This window comes from Tyto alba, unplaced genomic scaffold (genome assembly GCF_018691265.1).
Source record: "Tyto alba isolate M040663 unplaced genomic scaffold, T.alba_DEE_v4.0 Super-Scaffold_18, whole genome shotgun sequence".
NCBI classification, from domain to species: domain Eukaryota; kingdom Metazoa; phylum Chordata; class Aves; order Strigiformes; family Tytonidae; genus Tyto; species Tyto alba.
Window position 1 is genome coordinate 23,471,886 of NW_024881280.1, and position 22,146 is coordinate 23,494,031.

General features: G+C 39.8%; 1 protein-coding gene across 6 annotated transcripts; it reads right to left on the reverse strand.

Annotated features, from left to right (window-relative positions):
- Positions 1 to 208: 208 nt before the first annotated feature.
- Positions 209 to 22,018, reverse strand: MLH3 (mutL homolog 3). Of its 6 annotated transcripts, XM_042790722.1 has the most exons (14): positions 21,907 to 22,004; positions 21,494 to 21,596; positions 17,838 to 21,190; positions 13,395 to 13,493; positions 12,672 to 12,742; positions 11,587 to 11,691; positions 9,472 to 9,544; positions 8,758 to 8,829; positions 7,670 to 7,778; positions 4,262 to 4,421; positions 3,077 to 3,100; positions 2,787 to 2,868; positions 1,326 to 1,477; positions 209 to 683 (listed from the first exon to the last, which is right to left on the reverse strand). In XM_042790722.1, the coding sequence occupies exons 3-14, from the start codon at positions 21,115 to 21,117 to the stop codon at positions 612 to 614; spliced, it is 4,299 nt and encodes a 1,432-aa protein (XP_042646656.1). In that variant the 5' UTR covers positions 21,118 to 21,190; positions 21,494 to 21,596; positions 21,907 to 22,004; the 3' UTR covers positions 209 to 611. The 6 variants fall into 6 exon arrangements, with proteins under 6 accessions (XP_042646656.1, XP_042646654.1, XP_042646657.1 ...); XM_042790720.1 differs by lacking the exon at positions 21,494 to 21,596 and having other exon boundaries at positions 21,907 to 22,018; XM_042790723.1 differs by lacking the exons at positions 21,494 to 21,596; positions 21,907 to 22,004 and adding an exon at positions 21,694 to 21,899.
- Positions 22,019 to 22,146: the final 128 nt, after the last annotated feature.

Below are 22,146 nucleotides of genomic sequence, written 5' to 3' on the forward strand. Positions count from 1 at the left end.
GGGTTAGTTTCTGTACCCTGAGAACGTGGAGCTGTGCTAAGATTTAGAAATCTCACTCAAGAATGCAAACTGCAGGGAGCTGGAGAAAACAGCTGGGTGTATCATTCGTTGCCTAGTTAAATAAAAAGAATGGGTTTTGATCCTAAGTTGGCCTATAGGTACCATGGAGCTGGTCAGTCCTCATTCCAACCATTACCATAAGCCCAAGAAGAGTTCAGTGTAATTTTATTAATAAATACCTCCCCATCTTCAAAGCACTATAAAATACGTTAATTAAAAGTCTCCTCTATTATGCAGAACCATGGCGTGCTTGCAGAGAAGAAGCACTTTAGTAACCACAAGTGGCTGCAACTTCTTGCCTCTGACAGTCAAGCACTGACATAAGGCCCAGGTTCACAATGTAATTCCTTAATGTTGAAGATGCTTCTCCAGGCTACAAGGGTGGGCTCCTGCCATCTTCTCCTGGCTGGTCTCTGCTGCTGAGGTCAGTACTTGGTGCAGAACTTCGGTGACTGCATCGGCTCAGAAACTGCTACGCACAGGGTATTGCTGTCTAACAACAGGGAGACCTGGATCATACCAACACTTCTAGTTGTTGTAACTTTTTTTGATTAGGGTCTTTTTTTTCCAAATAGGTGCCATGCTCGTGACATCTTCCGCAGTCTACCCATATTAGGTTTAGGCTGGAGGGAGGAAAATAAGAAGCACTAAATCATAACTAAGTAAATGAGCTTCAATGCTTCCATACTCTTTGCTCTAATACAGTCATTCCCAAGTATTTTTAATATCTAATTCAAAGTCCCACCTGACTTTCAACAGAATGCAATTTCATAATTTAATATAGCACAGTAATAGCAAAAGAGAAGGAGTAATTTTAAAATTTAAATGTTGCTGTTTCTTTGCTATCTTTCCCCATTTTATATCATCTTAAGCTTTGGGGAAGTAGGCATTTGTATAATTAGCATCTTTGCCATTAGTAGAATATCAGATTTCACACATTTGCCAAGTTTTCATGCTTAAAAACTGCTAATACTTTAAATACATGCTTAACTTTAATAACTAGCAGACTCCATTCAAGTCAACGTGACCATCAAATGAAGTGTGGCAAGATCCTTGCTAAAGTGTTTGCAGGACAGAAGTTTAATGTTCTAAAGTTTTATTTAGTAATTTAGTAACCACTATGTAAAAATTAAAGTAAGATACAGCCAGTGGTGATGGCTTCAAACTGGCCCATTCTAGTTCTAACACACAACATGTGTACATGCCACACCTCTGATAGTCCAGAGGGTGGATTATCAGAGGCATCTCTGTCCCTAACACAGTACCTGCTTTTCCTGCTGCAGATGATCTATGTCTGCAAGAGGCATCATGGAAGGTCTTCCATGAGCACACTGGAAGGGCAGCTGGCAAGATGACAAAGCTTCAATAAGCCTGCAGCTCTCCTCCAAAGTCAAATGCTCATTAAACTTAATAGCTCCTGAAAAAAAGATACAAATTCTTACACGTGCTGCCGAAGAGAATTCAAACCACCCAGCAGACTTCCCTCCACAGCTGTGGTTTTCACAGAAAATGAGGCAGCTCCCAAAGCTTAGCTGGGAGGCTGCAGTATGGCAGATTTAGGTCTTAGCTCAATTAACCAGCCTGCTGCATAAGGATCAGCTTTCTGTGGCCTAAATTTCCACCTCTCTCAAGTCTAATGAATTAAAAGATTATTAGTTTTTGGCTTTTCAGATGACACTACAAGAAGCAAATGACTTTTTTTTTTTCCCCCTTTTTTATTTGTGTATGTGTGTGTGTTACAGCTGAAGATGCAACCAGTTCACAAATCAAAAAGTATTAAACCAAGACAATAGCTAATATCAGTTCTAAATGCTTTATCAATTCAATGTGCCTGCCACTGACAGGCATCAGTTCCAAGAGCAAATGCTAGCCCTGCCACTAAGTCCTTTCTCACAAGTGAGTACTTCATGGCATCCAGAGGAAATCCAAGCAGAACATCAGGGAGTCATTTCAGAGGTGTTTGCAATCTTTAGCCTTCACAGATAAACAAGACCATCTGCAATCTGTCTTTCAGCTGTGGGACTTTATTTAGATATAAAAAAATTATATATATTATCTGCCATTTGTAGAATGCAGTGACACTCTGAAAATAGATGCGTTTGGTTCACATTTACCCCTTCAGCATAATCTTGTTAATACTGTACATGGCACAGGAACTGCCACAAGAGGCTAGAGCTACTGCAGTCTACACCTGTAAGGTCTGCTCATTTCCAAGTATTGGAAAGCCATAGTCCCTTAGAAGATGTAAATTCTGACTGCACTCCTTCCAAAAATACTTAAAAGGTCACAGGCACACTTAAACTAACATTTTTGATACTTATATGAACTAAAAAATGCTTTCTGGGAAGAGTGTTCAAGTCTTCTTTCCTGTTTGTTTTCAAGCAGATTCCAGCACCTCCCTTTGTCCCTTCACATAGCTGTTATTTGAATGGTTTTGAGCTCACATAGATGAGTGCATCTCAGAATTGCATTCTATCTATGTTTCATGTGAGGGCTGGAAAGTACGTTAGGCCTATACATGAATAAATCAGTAGTTTTGCTTGTCCCTCACAGTGCTGTCCATGAAAAGACCATTATTTCCTCATCCCTATGAAACACACTGTGTGTAATCCTGGAATTCCTGCAAACACATTCTGAAACCACTGTCCAGGGAGGATGTTATGCAGAGACAGAAAGGTTAAAAAAAAAATAAAGAATGAAAGAAAATAGAAGTACAGTTTCCCTACCATGACAGGCCTGGGAAGCTAACACCTTCAGAAGCGTCAGAGGCAGTGTCCCTCGTGCTCCTCCTCCTGTGGTCTGCACTAGCTAAAATAAGTAAAGGAACATCATCTTACTTTCCATTTAATATGAGAAAAAGGAAGACCTGTAACACAAAGGAAACTAAAAATGAGGAAACGCTAGTGGATTATCTAGTCTACCTCTCTCATTTGAGGCTTAATACACTTACTCCCTTTGGCTGATGCAGTAAGCTTTGCATTATTATAGACAACTTTAGAAATAGACAGCAACTCACCTCAACTTGTTCTTGAATAAGCTCCTGGGAAAAAAAAAAAAAAGTAGTATCAGTTGCTGTTTCCCCCTTTTATTGCCCATACCCTGTTCTGTCCACATCTGTGTATAATTTGCTGTGTAACTGCCAGAACCAGGAAAAATGATGCTGTTGCTAGTACACTGACCACAGTGTGAAAGATCCAGGTGAAAGTCCTGACCTTTCACAAGTATCTTACCAGACTTTAGACTAATCACTTGTTTTCTCTCTTCATCAGTTTGCTATCTGTAGAATGGGCATAATGGAACTCTTACACCTCAGAGTGCAATGAATGCATGTTAGCTTTGAACAGCTTCCTGCCCTTCTTCAGATAACAGTCCATGTGGATTTATTTTCTGATGTCTAAAATGCAATGAATCCATAATCAAACATATCAGAATAGATCTGCCAAAATGCTCATGAGATCTTGAGGTGTCAGTTAAGAATGAGCATTTGTGAGGCACAGACCCAATTCACATCTACCACTTTTGGTGCTCTTGGCTCCCCAGTCACACCAGAAGAGTGCAGTTTGAGTTCTTCCCGATTATATCAAGGATGGAAAAGAAAACTTAATCAGATGAATCATCTTCTCTGTTTCTTCTTTTCATATCAAGAGAGATGTATGGCAAGACAGGACTGATTCACAATGACTCAGTCTAGTGGCTGAATATGGTACTCCAGAAAATTTTTAAGGAGTCCTTGAACCAGTTATGATTGTGGAGAATTGTTTACAATGGAAACTCCCAAGTAATCAGTTCAACAATTTCTTCCTCAAACTGCAGAACATCTGGAACAGCAGCTTTTAGAAAGCTGCACTGCCCATGTAGAGATTTCACAAAAACAACTTTAAATCCTGACCAGTATTTCTGTATCAGCAATATTAATAATTTTACTGTTCATTCAAGCATTCATGAGCGGTGAATTGTTGAAATGTCTGTACTGCACACTATTTTTCTTAGCTTCCCCACTAGTCGAAGTCTGAAACAGTCTCCTGTTTCTGTTATAGTTCAGGGATTTCAGTTGTGGGACTATTTAGCTACTAAAAGGGATGGCACTCACATTTGCCAAAGGACTTCATTGGTTCCCTCATAACAGAGATACTCTAATGCCATGGGCCATTAGCACAGAACAAGACCCAGTATCACAGTTTCACCCATATCCACAGCTGACCTCCACAATGCTTTTAGTGACAGGTTGTCTTTTCCGTCGTAATTCATTGGCTTCTCTTTCTATAAAACACTGTGGTACTTTCCTCACTAGAATCAAGGAGCTGTTGGTCTCAGGAAATGATAATTCAAGACCCAAGTCCTCCAGATTTTTGTAGCAGCATCTGAGGAAAAAAAAATACCAGAAATAAGACATCAACCATAGCAGCTATGTCTACACAGCATATGTAAATATTTCTGTAGTCCCCATATATGTTTCTTCCTGCAACAGTTTCCAATCTCAAAATCCATGAATCATGAGACTCCGAGTACTTTTGCCCTTTCAGCCTACATTCAGCTATATTTTTTCACTCCAATCAACTGTGCATATTTCATTTTCCACAACCGTAAGATCTAAGAGCTCCTGTATTATGTGGAGAGAAGCTTTATGTCTAAATTCATAAATCTATTTTTCCAGAGATGCACAAGGTGTCTGGCTCAAAACACAAACACTCCAAATATTGAAATTATGCAGCATAAAGACTCCTTTAACCTAAAAATCTGTGATTTCAATTGACACATAAAAGCAAATACTTACAATGGAAAAAATACTGTAAGGAATGTATGTTGGTTTAATTAACTTTATATCCTATTAAGCAAAGAGAGCCTAGGAAAGAACAACCTCTAGTTATTCTGACATATGTCTCCCCATGGGTGGAAAAATACACACAAAAATGGTACTACGCAGTCAGATGAGAACTTGTCTTCAAAATGAAAACAAATGTAACAATATATAGTTTATTTTATTAACTCAGGGAATATTCATTTAAAACAAGGGTGGTGAAGGTCAATTTCAGAAAAGAGAGTCTTTGAACAAAAAAGAAGCTAATCTAAATTTACTAAAATCAGTCATGAGAATAATAGTTGCTAGTCTCCATATGGAGATTACTTATGTAATTCTACTCAAAAAAAGAAGACATGTAGAGCGTTCAGCAAGAACAGAGAAAAACAGAAAAAGCCCATTGTGGTGAAATGACAGAATCCAAGCAGCTATTGAAGTTGATCAGGCCTTTTTTTTTAAGGGAAAAAAAGAAGAAGGAAGTTCAAGAGAGTCAACAGAACAATGCATTACTACAATGCTTAGTAGACAAATAACAGAATCAAAGCTGCAGGTGAACCAGAGGTCCAGCTGAACTATTAAATAGCTAGCATAGCTGAAGAGGAAGGTCTTTTAGGGAAGTTAATTTATATCATTACATCAAACTTTATCACAGAATACAGTCATACTCTGCCAGCAACAATACCAACATAATTTACATTTTTACATAGTACTTCTAATTTGTACCTTTTTAGTAAGGACAGTCTCACAGAGTGATTGTAAAGAGACAAACTGCCAATAAATACTGATAAATTAAAGAGCAACACAATAAAAGCACAAGTAAGCCAGCACCAGTAAGGTTCCTGAATCAATTATCTTGATAACTGAAAATCACAAGTGGCATCCCACTATACTGAACCATTTAACCAGTGTTTTTAAAAGAAAACCATGCCACTCTGATTTTTTTAGCCTGTTTGTGATATAGCTGATGAAGAAAAATAGCTCACAGAATTTATCTGGTCTTTCAAAAAGCCTTTGATGCCATCTCTTAAAAGTGGCTAGAAATGAAAATGCAAAAAGTTGTCATGGATAGACAAGTAATATCTGTCATGATTTAGAGACTATGGAGAAAAGGTATGCTGCCAACAGTTGGTCAGTATTCAACATGACATGAGTTGTGATCTGTACCTTCATAATTGTTTATTAATGATGGTGGAAAAGAAGGAATATGGTCAAGCAGACAAATTTGTAGGTAACACAAAATTATTTAGCTGAGACTAAAGACGACATTTAACTCAATCAGAACGTAAAACAAGTAGAAAAATAATGCATGAAATCAGTAGAATGAATGAAAAAGGTATAATGAAAAACAGACAGAAAAACTGAATTCACTGCTCCTAAAGATACATAAATGCAAATTATCAGGAATAATTTGACTTATTTGTACATTCTGTTGGTTTATACATAAATATCAAAAAAAAACAAACAAACAAACCCCCACCTACCACTCTGTGTTTCAGTGTCATGGTGATTCAATAAACAAGCAGTTCATGCAAGCAGCAGTGGCTAAAAGTATCAGGTGTGGATATAATAGACAGAAAATATGGGCACATCTGCAAAGCTACTGTACAAATCAATAGGATACCCTCACTTGGTACACTGTATTCAATTTTGGCCATCCAGTCTCAAAAGTAGATATATTAGAAATGGAAGACATTCAAAGATGAGTGCAAAAATAATTCACAATCAAACAAGAGGCATTACAAATATTGTGATGTTAGCAAGAACATCATTAAAAGGTGGGAAAAACAAAGGCATACAAATATTACTGAACTACGAACAGAAATAGTTATGTTCTCACATTTTACCCTAAGGCAGGTGGAACATAATAGTGCTTTACACTTTCCTTTGGAATTTCTGGTATTGGCCATTGTCACACAAAAGAGTTACCAAACGGATACAGCAGTGGTACTGTTATGATTGGAATACACCCAAAAAGGGCCTTCCACCAAACAAGCATATCCCTGTAATAGGCAACAATCTTAACAAGGAGTGATTTAAAAGCTGTTGAGTTTGGCACAGGCATCACAAAAAGAGCAGTTTGAGAATAATGAGGTAGTCCTGTGAATGTTAAGACAGAACTTCACCTGAAAAAGAACAACAATGCAGGGGAAAAGAAACCCACAAATGCATGTGGCAGGTGACAGACAGGGACTTTGGGGAAAAAAGTTTGATTAGTGTCCGATAGGTCTGCAAGTCTAACAACAAATCCGTATCTAAACTCTTGCAGTACAAAAGTTAAATATTCTAATAGTAACTAGGCCACCATTCTGAAACATTTGTGAAACAGTGTTCATTAGTTACCCTTGGCAGACACCTAGGATTAAGGAATGCATTTTTGAAGGATTCACAATACAAACTTTCCTTACCCCATCCTTCTCTTCTCAAACAGTACCTATTAAATCAGTGACTAGATTGACACTATGGGCACTGCACCCCCATGTGCACTCCCAAATCCTGAGCCCCAGACAGTAGGATCTGCTGGAGACTGCTTTGGCATTCTGCTGGCCCACACGAGGGTTTACTTTCCCAGGGAAACCAGAGCATACTGGAAAGGCACAGACTTGGCACACCACAGGGTTTTGTCTTGAGATGTTTTAATGATGTGCCTGAGAAACACACCTGTGTTTGTCAGCACAGATAGAGCCAATTGGTCTTGGATTAGGAAAGAATCAACAGCTTCTTTCCTGAGCTTCATGGTAACCTAGAAATATAGAGATCTTCCTGGTCAACACAGAAATCCCCAAAAGTTTAGAGCTATTGGCCATTACTAACCGTAGAAATCTGCTTTGTTCTTCTGTAACTTCAATCTCCAAAGGGGGAGAGATGGAAGAGGACAGTAATTTCTTCTTGCCGCATGCTGCAGCTTTCTTCTCATAGGAATCTGTGAATGAATCGTTTACAAGTATCCTCTCTTAGAATATTTACGCAGGCATTACCCTTAATGACCCTATGGTTTGGCATGTAATCCTCTGTTTGGATTAAAAAGTGACCACAGAATGCCTTCTCCTGAAACTTGTGGGGGACTGGGAATGTCACAAACCAGACACCTAGTCTCTAGGGAAGGGCTGGTTAATGCCACTTTGTATTTTCCCACCAGTTCCAAAAAAGAGTCACCCTAAATAGCTAAAAAAAACTACTGATATATTTAGTCCAACTCACAGAGAGCAATTTTTCCACAAAGAAGTCTGACATAAATGGCATTAAAATACTATTCATTAAGCACTTCTCCCTTCAGTCTTTAACTTTTTTTCAGTACCTGACCAAAAGGAGCAGAGCTCCTGGAACCCCCTCTGCAGGAACTACGCAGAATTTATTCATGAAAGAGAAGGTCAATGATTTTTAAGTACGTGATGGGTGGCTATTGTGCTTTTTAATACTGAAACCAATGGCTAATGAGCTTACAGAGAAGACTATTATCCTTTTGAAAACAGTCTTAGATTGTGGAAATGTTAGGCTTTAAGCACAGCATTCAGCTAAAAAGGAACCAAATGAACTATGCTCTTTACTCTGCATCCCATGACTTATTCTTCACAGCATAACCACATAATCTTATTGATGTTGTTCTACTTCCTCTTCATTGTTTTTCCTATCAGTCTTCCTGCTCTTTTATTATGTCAGGACTATTTTAGTTTGATAGTTCTGTGGGTAAGGAGTATATCATCTATTTTTGGAAACACTGTAGAACAATTTTCAGCTGCCAATACTATGACTGCTACAGATACTGAATGTCTGCACTCTCCTAGGGATCAGGATAAAGATGACAAATTAATATCCTATTGGTTCCATACATCCCAGACAGCTCATTTGTACTTTTCTGTGCACTGATTATCTTTTTTCCCTAAGACCATCTGAATCATCACCTGCAATAAGCTGCTCCAAGCGGATCCGTTCATGAGCTGCATGTTGGTCCACCAAAATCAGGAGGTTTCCATCTAAAAATGTACCACAACAAATAAGAAATAGACAACTTTGTACCAGATGACTGCACAGGTTGGAAAGAATGGCCACTCCCTAGAGGCCACATTTAGAAGATAACTATCAGCCAGTTTTACAGAAATAAAGTGAGGAGGAGGCTGTTTTGGCAGAACATAAAGTCACTACAGAACAGAAATCCAGTGATCCAACTTCACATTTAAATTAAGGTAATCAGACTGAGTTAACTCTTGCCTATTTACATCTTCATCTACATTCAGAAGCAGAGCTGAGGTCACCCACAAACTGTTCTGTTTAACACAGTCTTTAAAAATGTTACAAAACCTACTGGTTTTGAATGTGTTTTTTGTACAGCTTCAGCAAGCTTCGAGTATGTCCAGACACTGTGAACAGTCCAAAAGATGTTAGCAATTTGAGTACAATCTATTTTTATAACACTAATCTGAAGGCAGTAGGAACATTCAACAACGTCCAAAATAAAGATAAAGAAGATCCAGGAAATTTCAAGTGAAGACTAACATTTTCCTCTAACTCACGATATCATCCCAAGGCAAGAAGAGAATACAAACGGGACAGTGTTCCCTCTGCAGTCTAACTGCACTTGACAGCCACCTCAACTTCATGGTAATAACCACTCTTACCTGCCTTTTTATCCATTTCATTTCTTGTGTTGATTAAACAAGCGATAAATTTATTGTCCACTTGCTGAAGAACCTGTAAGATACTCAGAAAAATTGTCACCCAGTGGTAAAATTATTTTAAAAATAAAGGTAAACAATCAAAAGAAAACAACAAAACGGATCAAGTGCAACAAATAGCTAGTAGGAGGATTAGGGGAAACTACATATTTTCTAATCCCGAAGGTTTAAAGAACTTGGCCTACCAAAACTGAGACTGAGAAGGTATATAATTATTCTTTATAAATACAGTGGGGACTAAATATGGAAAAGTCAACAACTATTTGAGCTAAAAGACAATACTGGCAGAAGGTCAAATGACCATAAATTGGTCATGAAACAGTTTAGTCTGGAACTAAGAGAAAGTTTCAAAATACCCAAGAAAATAACTCTGGATCAATTTTTTCAGAGTCATAAGGGCAAGAGCTCTAATTGTTCTAAGGTGGAGCTGGAAATTTACAGATGGATTAAATGGTTGTGTAGAAGCCTCCTTGAGTTGGGAATTAAAGCTGTGCACAGTGACTATGAGTATTTGATTTGCTGGTATCACCAAAAGAGAATATAAACAACCTTTTTTAACCTGCCCTATGCTAAGGATTTGTGCTGATAATCTGTAGGAGCCAGGAAGCACTTTTTTTTCCCCCCTCATTTTCTGATGTATAATTTGCCTCTGTGACTTGATTCCACCTTCCCCTCAAGCATCACAAATCAACCAGAGATACAAGGAATACTCAGGAGGGATGCACAATGCTTTCAGTATATTATTGTTAGATTTAAATTAACAGATGTGTTAGGGAGAAATTTCTCCCCAAGTCACACAGATAGAGCTCACTCTGAATTCTCTGTCTCACATGTACATTGTTCACTTCCTAGGTAAAAATGAATAGAAGATCCTATTTCTTTGCAGGGATGCAAGGCATTAATGATGCTTTTTATTCTTTTCCTGTGGCATGATGCAACACTTTGTGCTTTTGGTCTTTTCTAGAGATTCTCAAAATTTCTATAGGGTACTGAAGGCAGTATTTAGCTTCTTCAGAGATGGGAAGTGGTAACCTCTTCTAGCTTTACCTTCTTAAAACATACAAAGGAAAACATAACGCAGGTAAAATTAATCACAGAACCACTCAGTAAGTTTTAAAGAACAGTTCTTATCATGAGTGAACAGAAAAATGGTACCTTTCATTTTCCAGCTATCCTCTCCTGTCTTTTTGAAACGAAATCTGTTTATTGGAATAACTTTATTTACTCCCATCACACAACATAAATAAGGGAATCATTCGGATCCTTGTCCCCCCTGGAGATCAACATTACCATGCCCCACACATGTCAGAACCTGAGATCTCAAAGTCAGCAACCTGATTGCATGAGAATAATGCTAACTGGGCCTGGAAGCCTTTTGTCATTGGGATGCAAGAAAGGGAGAGAATCCACTTCAGCATTGCTATCCAGGCAAACCATCAAAGAATGTAATTTGAAGCCATACATTTACATTAGCTTTTAAGCTAACATTCAAAACATTTGATAAAGAAGCACTAAAACAATTAAACTTGGTGCTATGATGCCATTTTTAAGAATCACTTTTTAGGCAGATGTAAATCTTAAAGTGAAATTTCAAGTCTTTCCACAAAATCTGGGATTTGCTTTTGAAATCACTCTGCTGAAGAATTAGATTTCTAAGCTCAATAAAAATGTAAGATAGAGGACACAGATTTTAGAGGAATGTGAACTGAGCAAATGCCTACAATAAATATATAAAACTGGTCACTGAAATATCATTTAGTTAACAGTGTTCTTAAGCAGCAGTAACAGGGCTGCCCTCCTGCTTTGATTTAACTATACAGTCAAGGAATTTTAGTCACTTGCTGATAGCTCATTGACCATGAGATGATACTGAGATCTAGCATGACATACGTGTCTGCTGGTATCACACAGCAAACAAGAATTGTGTTTGTGCTTGTGAAAATTAGGGACATGAAATATTTCCCTGGATACCTCTTTCCCACCAGGCAGAAACATCAGCAAATCCCATCTGCTGAGTGGGAATTCGGGGGTGAAAAGTAGTAATAGATCATATTGTACCTGCATTGAGTGAACCATGTCTTTGGTGAAACGATAAGGATACAAGATATTGTGAATTTTCACAGCCAGATTGTCAGCCTGAGTGCTGGTCACATCAACAGCAATCTGTAAAAACAGAATTACAGATCAAGCAGGCTATAAAGGATATGGCAAAAAAACCCCAAACACATACGCTCCCAACAAACCAGCTTTAAGAAAAAATGTAAATAACTCTGTATTTTGACAAACCAAACCTTCTACACAAGAATAGCACTAGCTAAAGATACTATCCAGCAATCCCTCTGCTTCCATCGCCATATACTTTCCCATCTGAATATTACCTGCTAACTTCAATGCACTGAGATGATTTCAAGTTTGATCAGAAAACCTGAAGTTAATTACCAGCCTACGTGAGGTCTCAATGGATTGCATTACAAAGATGAAATGAGTCAGAGCACATGTCACAGCAACAACTGAACAGAACTGTTCCTTTTCAGAATCTGACCAGCAGGTGGTTTGCTACTCCGTCCCTATTGTTTGCAGGTGGAAATGGTTACACAGATATGTTTACACACACACAACATGATGATGAAAGATAATGCTACTTCATGACAACAAAGGAAGTTTTTCCAAAAGCTCCAACATTGTTTCCCTCTCACATGCTATAATCCTCCCAGGCTATAAAAACAACTATAGTAAAATACACTTCTAAGACTCATTACATCCCAGAGAAGAAAGTTGGGTTATTTTAACTCGGTCCACAAAGAGGACAGACACTACATTACGATTTTGCCATCCTTTAACTTTTAATTTTAATATGACTGTCTCTGTAAAAGGAAAGGCAGCTTACAATGTTTTACTTCTGAAATGACATAAGGGAAAAGATTAGCCTGATACCTGCTTCTCTGACTTTGAATAAATCCACAACAAGGACTTACATATAAACAGTCTATAAAAACACATAACTACCAAGCCCGTAGGCTAATATATAGCTGAATAATTTATATGCAATTATTACAATATTTGCAATTTTGCTCCCCATGTCAGAAAATAACAGAAGGCTAAAATTATTCCTATTTTAGCATGAGATATGAGAGAATACTTACCTCTGGGCAGGGAACAAAAACAGGATTATCCCATTCTGACAGCAATGACTGGAGAGACTCCCCTTCAGCATCTAGGAAAGAACACACAGATAATACAGAGAGTACCACCACCTGTCAATAGGAGGTGCATTGGGTACCTCTACCTCACACATTTTGTTTGTGGTTTTTTTTCCTTCATGAAAAGGGGAGAATGTACAAATAAATAACGGAACATGAGACTGGACTTCTTTATTGTCTGCTTTAACTAGGAAGGACACTGTGGAGCTTTCTGACTTCTAAACATGCTGCAGCACAATTCAACAGGCCCTGGAAATGGAGAGGGAGAGGAAAAGAAAGACCTGTTTAGCTACCCACTCCCTCTGGACAAAGCCACATACCAAAAAGATGATTTCATCCTTTCCACCGCAAAAAAAAATTGTGAGGATTGAAGCTATTTTTCACATTCCAGGGTTGGAACGAGTACAAAGAAGGGAGTAGGTAATTATTCTTTAAACTACTGACATAATTCAACAAAGAACTGAGTATTTCATCCTGTAAATAAGTATCCCCTAACCTGCCTTCAACCCTAAAAGATTTTTTTTCTCCAGTTCTAGGTTTGAGATGACTCACACGGTCCCATTGTTAATAGACCTTGAGTAATTCTGGGTTCCTGTTGGGACATCTGGGAGAATTCTTTGATTTGTTTTTACCACAGAACACTGTGTCCTGGAAAGCTGGCCCTACCTCTTGGATCCTGGCTTGCTAGAGTCTTCTTGTTTCGAGGTCTAGGAAGGAAGGGTAGCAGAATCTCACTTCTAAAGGGATGGCATCTGAACTGAATCCCTAAACACAATATAAATTTACTGCTGCAGATTCAACAGCATGCAAAATTACAAAAAGCTATACAATTATTATATTCTCATAAATGAGCATGTGCTTAGCTCTGTACAAATTAGAGTATCCCACAGATTTTGCAGTCTAACACTGAGAAATAACAACACGTATGTAAAAAGCTGAGAATTATCAGACACACCTGTATCAGGAAATGTATTTTAAAATATTGCCATGGGTTCTGTGGGACTCCTTAAAAATTGGCTGCTGCTTTAAATATGTACCAATTATTTTCTGAATTAGTGCAATCAAAAGTGTTATCCCCAAAGAAAAAGAAGAGGCATACAGTAGGCTCTCAGATATCAAAACACTCTTGAATTCCCTCTACTAAGGAGTGGCAAAACTGTCCGTCTATCACCATTCCTATCAATACTTAATACAGTTATCAGGAACTTGTAAAACTTAAAACTACAAGTCAGTGAGACCACATGAGATATCAGAGTTAGCCTAACAACGTGTTCCTACCCACCCAGAAATGATTTAATGATATTACAAACCTACACTGTTATCAAGATTATTAAGAAAAGTGGCTCAGATTTCCAGCACAGTGGTAAACATTTCACCCTTCCTTTGGTACAATTCAGACTTCTATTCTTTGTGAAATAATAATGAATTAATAAAGTTCCTTTCTACTGAGAAATTAAGGGTGTGCATTCAGGAAAAGTGGCAGAGTGATAACGCCAAAGAAAAGCAGCTGTGTGCTGATAAGCTCAGTGTGAAAAGGCTCTATGAGATCCTAGGCCAATCCATAGACTCCTGACTGTTGGCTCCATTCCAGTAAGGACCAGTGATGGTCCTACCCTGGGGACTGAGAATCCTTTCAAGAATCCAAACTGACAGCCCAGCATGGGAGAGACAACTCACCATTGTCACAAAACCCAGAGCAGAGGACAACATGGCCTGATGCAGTTCCTGGTAAACCACGGCACATTGAAGAATGCTGCCTAATTCAGACTTTCTGGACAGAACTTTTCAATCATAGAATCATAGAATGTTTGGGTTGGAAGGGACCTTAAAGACGATCTAGTTCCAACCCCCTGCCATGGTCAGGGACACCTTCCACTAGATCAGGTTGCTCAAAGCCCCGTCCAACCTGTCCTTGAACACTTCCAGGGAGGGGGCAGCCACAACCCCTCTGGGCAACCTGTTCCAGCGCCTCACCAGTGAAGAATTTCTTCCTTAAATCTAATAAAAATCTACCCTCTTTCAATTTAAAGCCATTACCCCTTGTCATAACACTACATTCCCTGATAAAGAGCCTCTCCCCATCTTTTCTGTAGGCCTGCTTTGAGTACCAGCAGGTTGCTATAAGGTCTCTCTGGATCCTTTTCTTCTCCACGCTGAACAACCACAACTCTCTCAGCCAGTCTTCGTAGGAGAGGTGCTCCAGCCCTCTAATCATCTTGTGTCCCATCTCTGGACTCACTCAAGCAGGTCCATGTCCTTCTTGTGTTGGGGGCCCCAGAGATGAATTCAGCACTGCAGGTGGGGTCTCACGAGTAGAGCTGCAGAATCACCTCCCTTGACCTGCCTGTCACGCTTCTTTTGATGCAGCCCAGGATACGGTTGGCTTTCTGGGCTGTGAGTGCACATTGCTGGGTCATGTCGAGCTTCTTGTCAACCAACATCTGCAAGTCCTTCTCCTCAAGACTGCTCTCAATCCAATCTCTGCCCAGCCTGTATTTGTGCTTGGGATTGCCCCAACGCATGTGCAGGACCTTGCACTCGGCCTTGTTGAATTTCATGAGGTTTGCACAGGCCCACCTCTCCAGCCTGCCAAGGTCCCTCTGAATGGCATCTCTTCCCTCCAGCACGTCAACTGCAACACACAGCTTGGTGTCGTTGGCAAACTTGCTGAGGGTGCGCTCAATCCCACTGTCCATGTCACCAGCAAAGATGTTAAACAGCACTGGTCCCAATACTGACCCCTGAGGAACTCACTTTTATAGCTATTGTCATGCAAAGATATTATCTCTCAAGTTCACAGAAGTATCTATCATACATATGAATGGAAGTCCAGTATTTTATACATGTAATAAACGAAGAGTCATTTCCCTGATTCTTGTTGCAGGGAAAATCCCTGTTCAGCATATACATTGTTCATAAAGCTGTGATTTTCTTGCCCAAAGGCCAGTGAGAATTCAGAGCTGGCAGAGATATTATTAATACGATTTCTCTGACAATTAACATCAGAAAAGGTCCTGATGTATCTACTTCATACGTGCAAACCACATACAATTACCACACTTGAGTATTTACTTTCACGTACCTCAATTAAATCATTAAAATATACTAGTGTAATGACATACGAGTCAATAATATAATAGAAGTGACAAAAAATGCAAACATAGCTGGCATAACAATAAAGACTAAGTTGAACTGGGATGTTAACCCACTACAAATGCATAGCATTAAATTATTGAGAAAGGCATATGATGGTGAAATTAAGCTTTATAAATTTTCCTGTAGCAATCAGTTTAATTAGTACAAAGATGCCTGCATCTAGCCTACAAAATCTAGCATTTCTGTTGTGCACATGGCTTGTGACTGGAAAAGTAGCAGATGACCACAGTCCAAAACAGTGCTCAACATCAAGAGAGATGAATGCTGTGTTAGGACTGAGTTATGTTTATTCCTATGGCTAAAAAGAATTAATATCTTTTGCTTGAAAAACTCGTGAAAGAACATGTTTGTTGAATTTTGAAAATCTAAGATCTATAGGGTCTAGCCTCAGTTTAAACACCTTGTGAAGGTATGGGAGGCCCAACCTTCAAGCTAAGAAAAGCAAAAAAGTTGCAGTAGACATCTCACCAAAGAGTAACACCGGTGACAGTTAAAAAAGAGTGGCACCGTTGATACAGTGGAGAGTAACACCAATGATAAGGCTAAGAAAGAGCAATGCCATTGGAGGTATAAAGACGCAACATGATATACGACTTCCAAGACTACAGACTATACATCATCTGAAAGCATAAGGGAATGTGAGGTATTCTCTTCATATAAATGAATGCACTATCCAAACATTTGGGACAGAAGGTCAAGCTTCACATCTCAGTACTTTGGTTGGCTCCTAAACAGCACTGTGGCCAACTGAAATCGGTAAACCACAGAAATTGTTAGTCAAGGAGTGTAGATTTGCGTTTGCAAGTAATTTTACCTAATAAAAACAGAGATGTTTTTCTCCTTGTAACAAACTTACTTCAATGGAACACAATAAATATTAAGCACTACTGCCATCAATTATTATATTTAAAAGGGAATATCTTAACAATTGAAACACCTACCACACCAGCATTTCTATGACTGGTGATAAAGAAGGAAGTAACAGACAAAAATGTAACAAACCAGAGGCTATCATAATTGATTAGACAAATATTTCACAGGAGAACTATCCAGAGAGAATTTGGTTTTTTCAAATTCAAATAAATTATGTTTTGAATTATGTCTACATGTGGAATGGCTGCATCTTTGCTCGTAAAATCTGCCTATAGGCAGAACAAAGAACAACTCTGAACACAGATATATCCATGGAAGGGAAAACTATCAAAGACACTATCCTGCAGAGCCAGATCAGGAGGAATCAGAAAGCCAAACTAAACAGATAGATCAGTGAAGACTCATGAACACCACACCCCTGAAAAAACAATCCAGTGTAGTGTTCTGTCACCCCTGGAAAAACTACACCATCAAACCACCAACACTATACAACATCTCCTACAAAGCTAAGCAGGAAGGAACAGCCTTCCAAAACCTGTGGAAACAAGACTACACTTTCTCAAGGAAGAGTGAGATTCTTGTTAATTTTTCAAGGGTTGTTTTAAATTTTGTATGGAGGTTGAAAAAAGATCATTTTAATATGCGGCTCTCAGTAACAACATATTCTTAGAAACATAACTGTTTAGGACAAAATTGTAAAAACCACAATATTTTTCTGGTATGCTTACTTTGAAGTATGTTTCTCACTTTATATACAACAATTAAACATAACTGTGGTCACAGTAAATGTCATGATGCCCAGTGAAAACTAGGCAGCTGTCTGTTAATTGACAAGTTGCTGACATTTCTTTTCACTGTTTTATTAAAAAATATGTTTTAATAGCTTGAATGTTAATGTTTTACTGTCTCCATAGTTCCCGACACTCTCCTGGTTCCTACACAGCTATTACATGTCAGGCAGTGGCTATCTCACTATAAACTGTCAGGTGCTGCCAGCAAGATATTTTATGCACTTAACAGAATACAAATGGTTTTCCTCATCCCATTTTTACAACCACCCCCCTTCCACCCCCCACTTACCACTCTCTGTAACAACATTCACAGCCATTGTTGTTATATCTTGAATGCAGGCAGCTTGAAATCCTTCAGTAGGAGGAGTGTTGTAGGTGCTCAGTCCAGTTGCTTTATTGATGTATACTGTCTTACCTGATGAAACATCAAAATCTTGCAGCCAGTCAGAACAACGCAAATCATTCCTGGGATTGCCTGTGCTTGCGTTGTCTGCAGAGAATTCCAAGTTACTTAGGAAGGTCATATGGGGAACCTCAGTATTTTTCAGATTTTGTTCTGAGGATTCATCTAATGTACTTTTATCTTTACAGATGTCAGCACAATCCTTTTGAGCAGGTAATGAAAAAACACTGCTTGAAGAGACTGTGTACTCCCCTTCTATGCTGCTGAGTGGTGATGGGCTGACAGTACTTTTTATGGACTCTGCTCTCATATTGTTTGCTTGCCAGCATGCATCCCCTTTAGAAATGCTGTAATTACATTCCCTCATTTCTTCCACCAAGGATTTACATGTTTGATAAGCATTATACGAAAAATCATTATTTGAAGATTCAAAGTCAAAAGAGTAGTCATCTTTTCTACTTGAATCTGTTTGTAAATGTTCACCAAGTTGTTCCACTTCTTTGTGGTCACTTCTCATTCTGAACAGTTTGCATGATAAAGATCCTGGAGATCTTCTACAAGTTGTATTTTTTTTACTAACCTCAGAGTAATCAGACAATGTCAAAGGACTCTGACAAAGGGCTCGTTTGTCCTGTGAAGTTTCTCCACTGCAAAATAAAGTCTCTTTCAAAGAAACAAAAACGTGGCTACTATTATTAGAATCTGTATCTTCCACAGTTGGAGTTTCACAAGTGCTCAAGTTACCGTGAGTGTCATTCTCATTCTTTGAAAAGTCACAATTAGCTTGTGAATTAAGAACACTTTGCTCTGACAGTGGTGTTGGTAGTATGCATTTGACTCTCCCATAAAATCTCCTGAATTTTTCTAACGAACCCAGCTGTGTGGACAAGCTCAGCTTCTTAGAGGGCTGAGATCTTGGCACAGCTATTTGTCTTCTAGTGCTTTTTGTAACTTTACTGTGAGGAATATCTGAAGTTGCCACTGGCAATTCTGTAACATTTGATGTCTCATAATGTCTTTTACCAGTGGCAATAGACATAGCTATCCCCTTACTCACCTGATTTGACAAAGTTTTGTTCTCTGACCGCTTATTACCATCAATCATGCATACTTCCCTGGCATAAGGAGGTGTATATTCTTTATTTGTATTACTGGACATATCCTTAGCATTTAAAGACTGAATCGGAAAATTCACTTTGTGGCCAAAAATATCCTTGGCACTGGCAGGACCGGGCCTACACTGCGCATTTAATGTAAGATTTGTTTCTGTTTGTTCACATTCATGTGAGGGCTCACTTTGCACAACATGTGTTGTGAGGCCTGCAGAACACAATTTTAATGGTATTGAACTAACACTCCCTCTTCCAGCATCATCTATCACTCCAGCTGTTTCCCTGTCTCCTCTTCTTGTATTACACAGTCTCATCAGTGAACTCCCAGAGACAGTTTCAGGTCCCATTGCTGTTTCAGTAGGGTCTTCTCTCTCAGACCGTGACTGAATAACATCATTATTTAAGATATGGACCATATTGCTTTTCTGCACTATTTTGCCTTGCTGGCTTCCCACACCTTTTATGTAATTCTCTGCACAATGCTGCAGGTCACCACAGCTGTTTATTTTTTGTATTTCTGATCTGGCCCCTCCACTGAAAGAGGAACAAAGATCTTCTGAAGGTTTCAGATGAGTATCAGACGCTTTTTGGGAACTGTTAGTGTCTTTTGGCTCCTGCTCTGAGATATTTGATATAACAAAATCAGAAGCTGTGTCATCTTTGCTGGGCAGTGGAATCTCTGCTTTATTGTTTCTACATGGATCAGATAGTTCAGCAGTCTTCTGATTTGGGGCAATTTCAGTTTCCTGTAGATTTTTATTTGATTCTATAAGACTTGAAGAATTTTTTCCAGAAACAGATTTCCTTTTGACGTCTTTTGATTGCAAGTTACACATTTCATAGGAATCCACAATTTCATCATATGCTTTCTTAAAACTGTCTTGGATGTTCTTCTTGTCAGAGAGTGAGGGCTTTAGAACCGGAGCGTTATACAAACAAAAGTCGTTATCTTCATTAAATTCTCTGATGTCTTCACTACACGGTTCAATAAATAAATGTTCCCGTTTCAAAAATATTTTCACTCCTTCCTCTATGCAAGTTAGAAGAACATCCCAGTTCTGGAATTCAATCAGAGTCTTTGAAGGTTCCAGACACACATCATAGTCACTGTACGCACAGGTCACGTTGAGAATAAAGATCCCGTACAACTCTGGGCCACAGCGATGGTGACCAGGACTTGAACTAGGCTGTCTGCTCGCAGGGCCACTTTTTGCCTTGCAAATGACACTTTCTTTTCTTAATAAAAAATCAATTAGTTTATGCAGTCTTGTCTTTAAAACAAGCCTTCTATTCACATATAAGAACTGCATATTCTTATTGTAATGTCCTTCAGTACTGATATAACCACTTATCTCAAATCCCCCAGACTTATGATTTATTTCTCGTAACTTCTGGGATCTGCCCAGTCCATAAATTTGACAAAACCGAGAGTATACATCTCTTGTCTTAGGAAGCTGAAGCACCATAGAACAAGAAACATCATTCCTTAAAGAAAATGAAACAGAGGGATGCATCAGTGAAACTGCCTCTACTTTCTGTCTCACTCTCTCAAATTCCAACACAGGATCCATACACCTTCTCCTCACTGGTAACTGATGGAACAGATTACACACGGTGACTGTAGTTCCACCACTTGGCCTGCTCAATTCACCTTCACAGACTTCCAGTGGTTGCCCATTGTGAAACAGTTTCACAAATGTTTTTGCTGTCCTGCTGGTCTTAGATGAAATTTCCACCACGCTGGCCAGGTTGGCTATGCTTGCCACAGCCTCCCCTCTAAAGCCGTAAAACATCAGGTTCTCCAAGTCTCCCACCGAGCTGCACTTGCTGGTGAAGTACCGCTTTCCCATTGCATTTAAGTCCTCTCTCCCCATCCCAGAGCCGTTGTCCACAACCTGGATCTTAAAAGCTTCCAAATCCACCCTTATAGCTACACATGTTGCTTTGGCATCGATGCTGTTGAGGACAAGCTCCTCAACACACTGCCCCAGTGAGCTGATAGTCACTCCAGAACGCAGCCTGGCTCGCACATCTTCCACCAAACATTTGATCATGTCAAAATCAGATAGATGAGAAACTCAAGAAACTGCAGGGAGCTCACTCCTCCATGTTCCTTAAAGCAATTCTCTGAGTGGAGAAAAAAAAAATAAAATTAAAAGCCTGAAAACACTTTTATTTATTGCATTTACCCTCATAAACATACTTTTGTCAGTTTTCCTGCTATTCAGAGACTTCTGTGATTACTTTCCTGCTCAGGCTTTGAGTACACATCGTTGGTGCCTTCAGGCTAAATGGCCAGAATCTACGCTCCTTACTAACAAATACGGTTCTCAAACTTAACAAAACCAAACCAAACTCCAGCCACGAGGAGGCAAAACTCAAAAAGGCTTCCACTTCCATTTGTATCAAAAATACTGAGTTAAGTATTACCAAGTCCCGCGCAGTGAGCTGCTTTCCTCTCGTCTTCACCTCAACGTCCTCACATAAATTCACACTGCCTCATTCAGGCCAAAGAGCATCTGCTGTAATTTGCCTGAGAAAGGGATAAAGCAGGCTTGGGAATGGGTGTGGGATACCGAGTAAGCTGTTTATGGGAGAGAGAGCCCTGTTTTCTCGTCCTTGATGCCTACTGGTTTCTTAGCGTTATTCGAAGGGGCCGGCAATTCTCCCTCGCACCCCTCACGCAGAGCTCCCCGTGCAGCTCCGCAAGCGCCGCTCGCCCTCTCCGGGGACCCGGCGCGCCGTCCGTGGGGGGTACCGAGAGGCAGAGAGGGGCAGCGGAGAACCGCAGCCGCGCTCGCCTCTCCACCGCCGCCCGTCCCTCCCCCCGGCCCCGCTCTCACCCCCTCAGCGCCCGGGGGCGGGGTGAGGCGGCCCCACAACGGCCTCGGCGCGAGGCCAACCGCCGCCAGCTCCTGGCGGAGTGGATCAGCGAAGGACGCCGCCGCGGTCAGGGAGCGGCAAGGCGCATGCGCAGCTGCGGCTTCCCAGCGGGCCCGGCGCCGGCGGGCAGTGCATGCCGGGATATGTAGTCCCCGCTCCCATTCCCCCACCCGGGGCGCAGCTGGGGCCCCTCCGCCACG

Coding starts and splice junctions, on each gene's coding strand:
- MLH3 (XM_042790720.1), bottom strand. CDS start 21,117: ATGATCAAATGTTTGGTGGAAGATGTGCGAGCCAGGCTGCGTTCTGGA. Junction 8,830..9,471: donor TGAAATGGATAAAAAGGCAG/GTAAGAGTGGTT, acceptor GTACATTTTTAG/ATGGAAACCTCCTGATTTTG. Junction 2,869..3,076: donor TTATTCAAGAACAAGTTGAG/GTGAGTTGCTGT, acceptor TACTTATTTTAG/CTAGTGCAGACCACAGGAGG.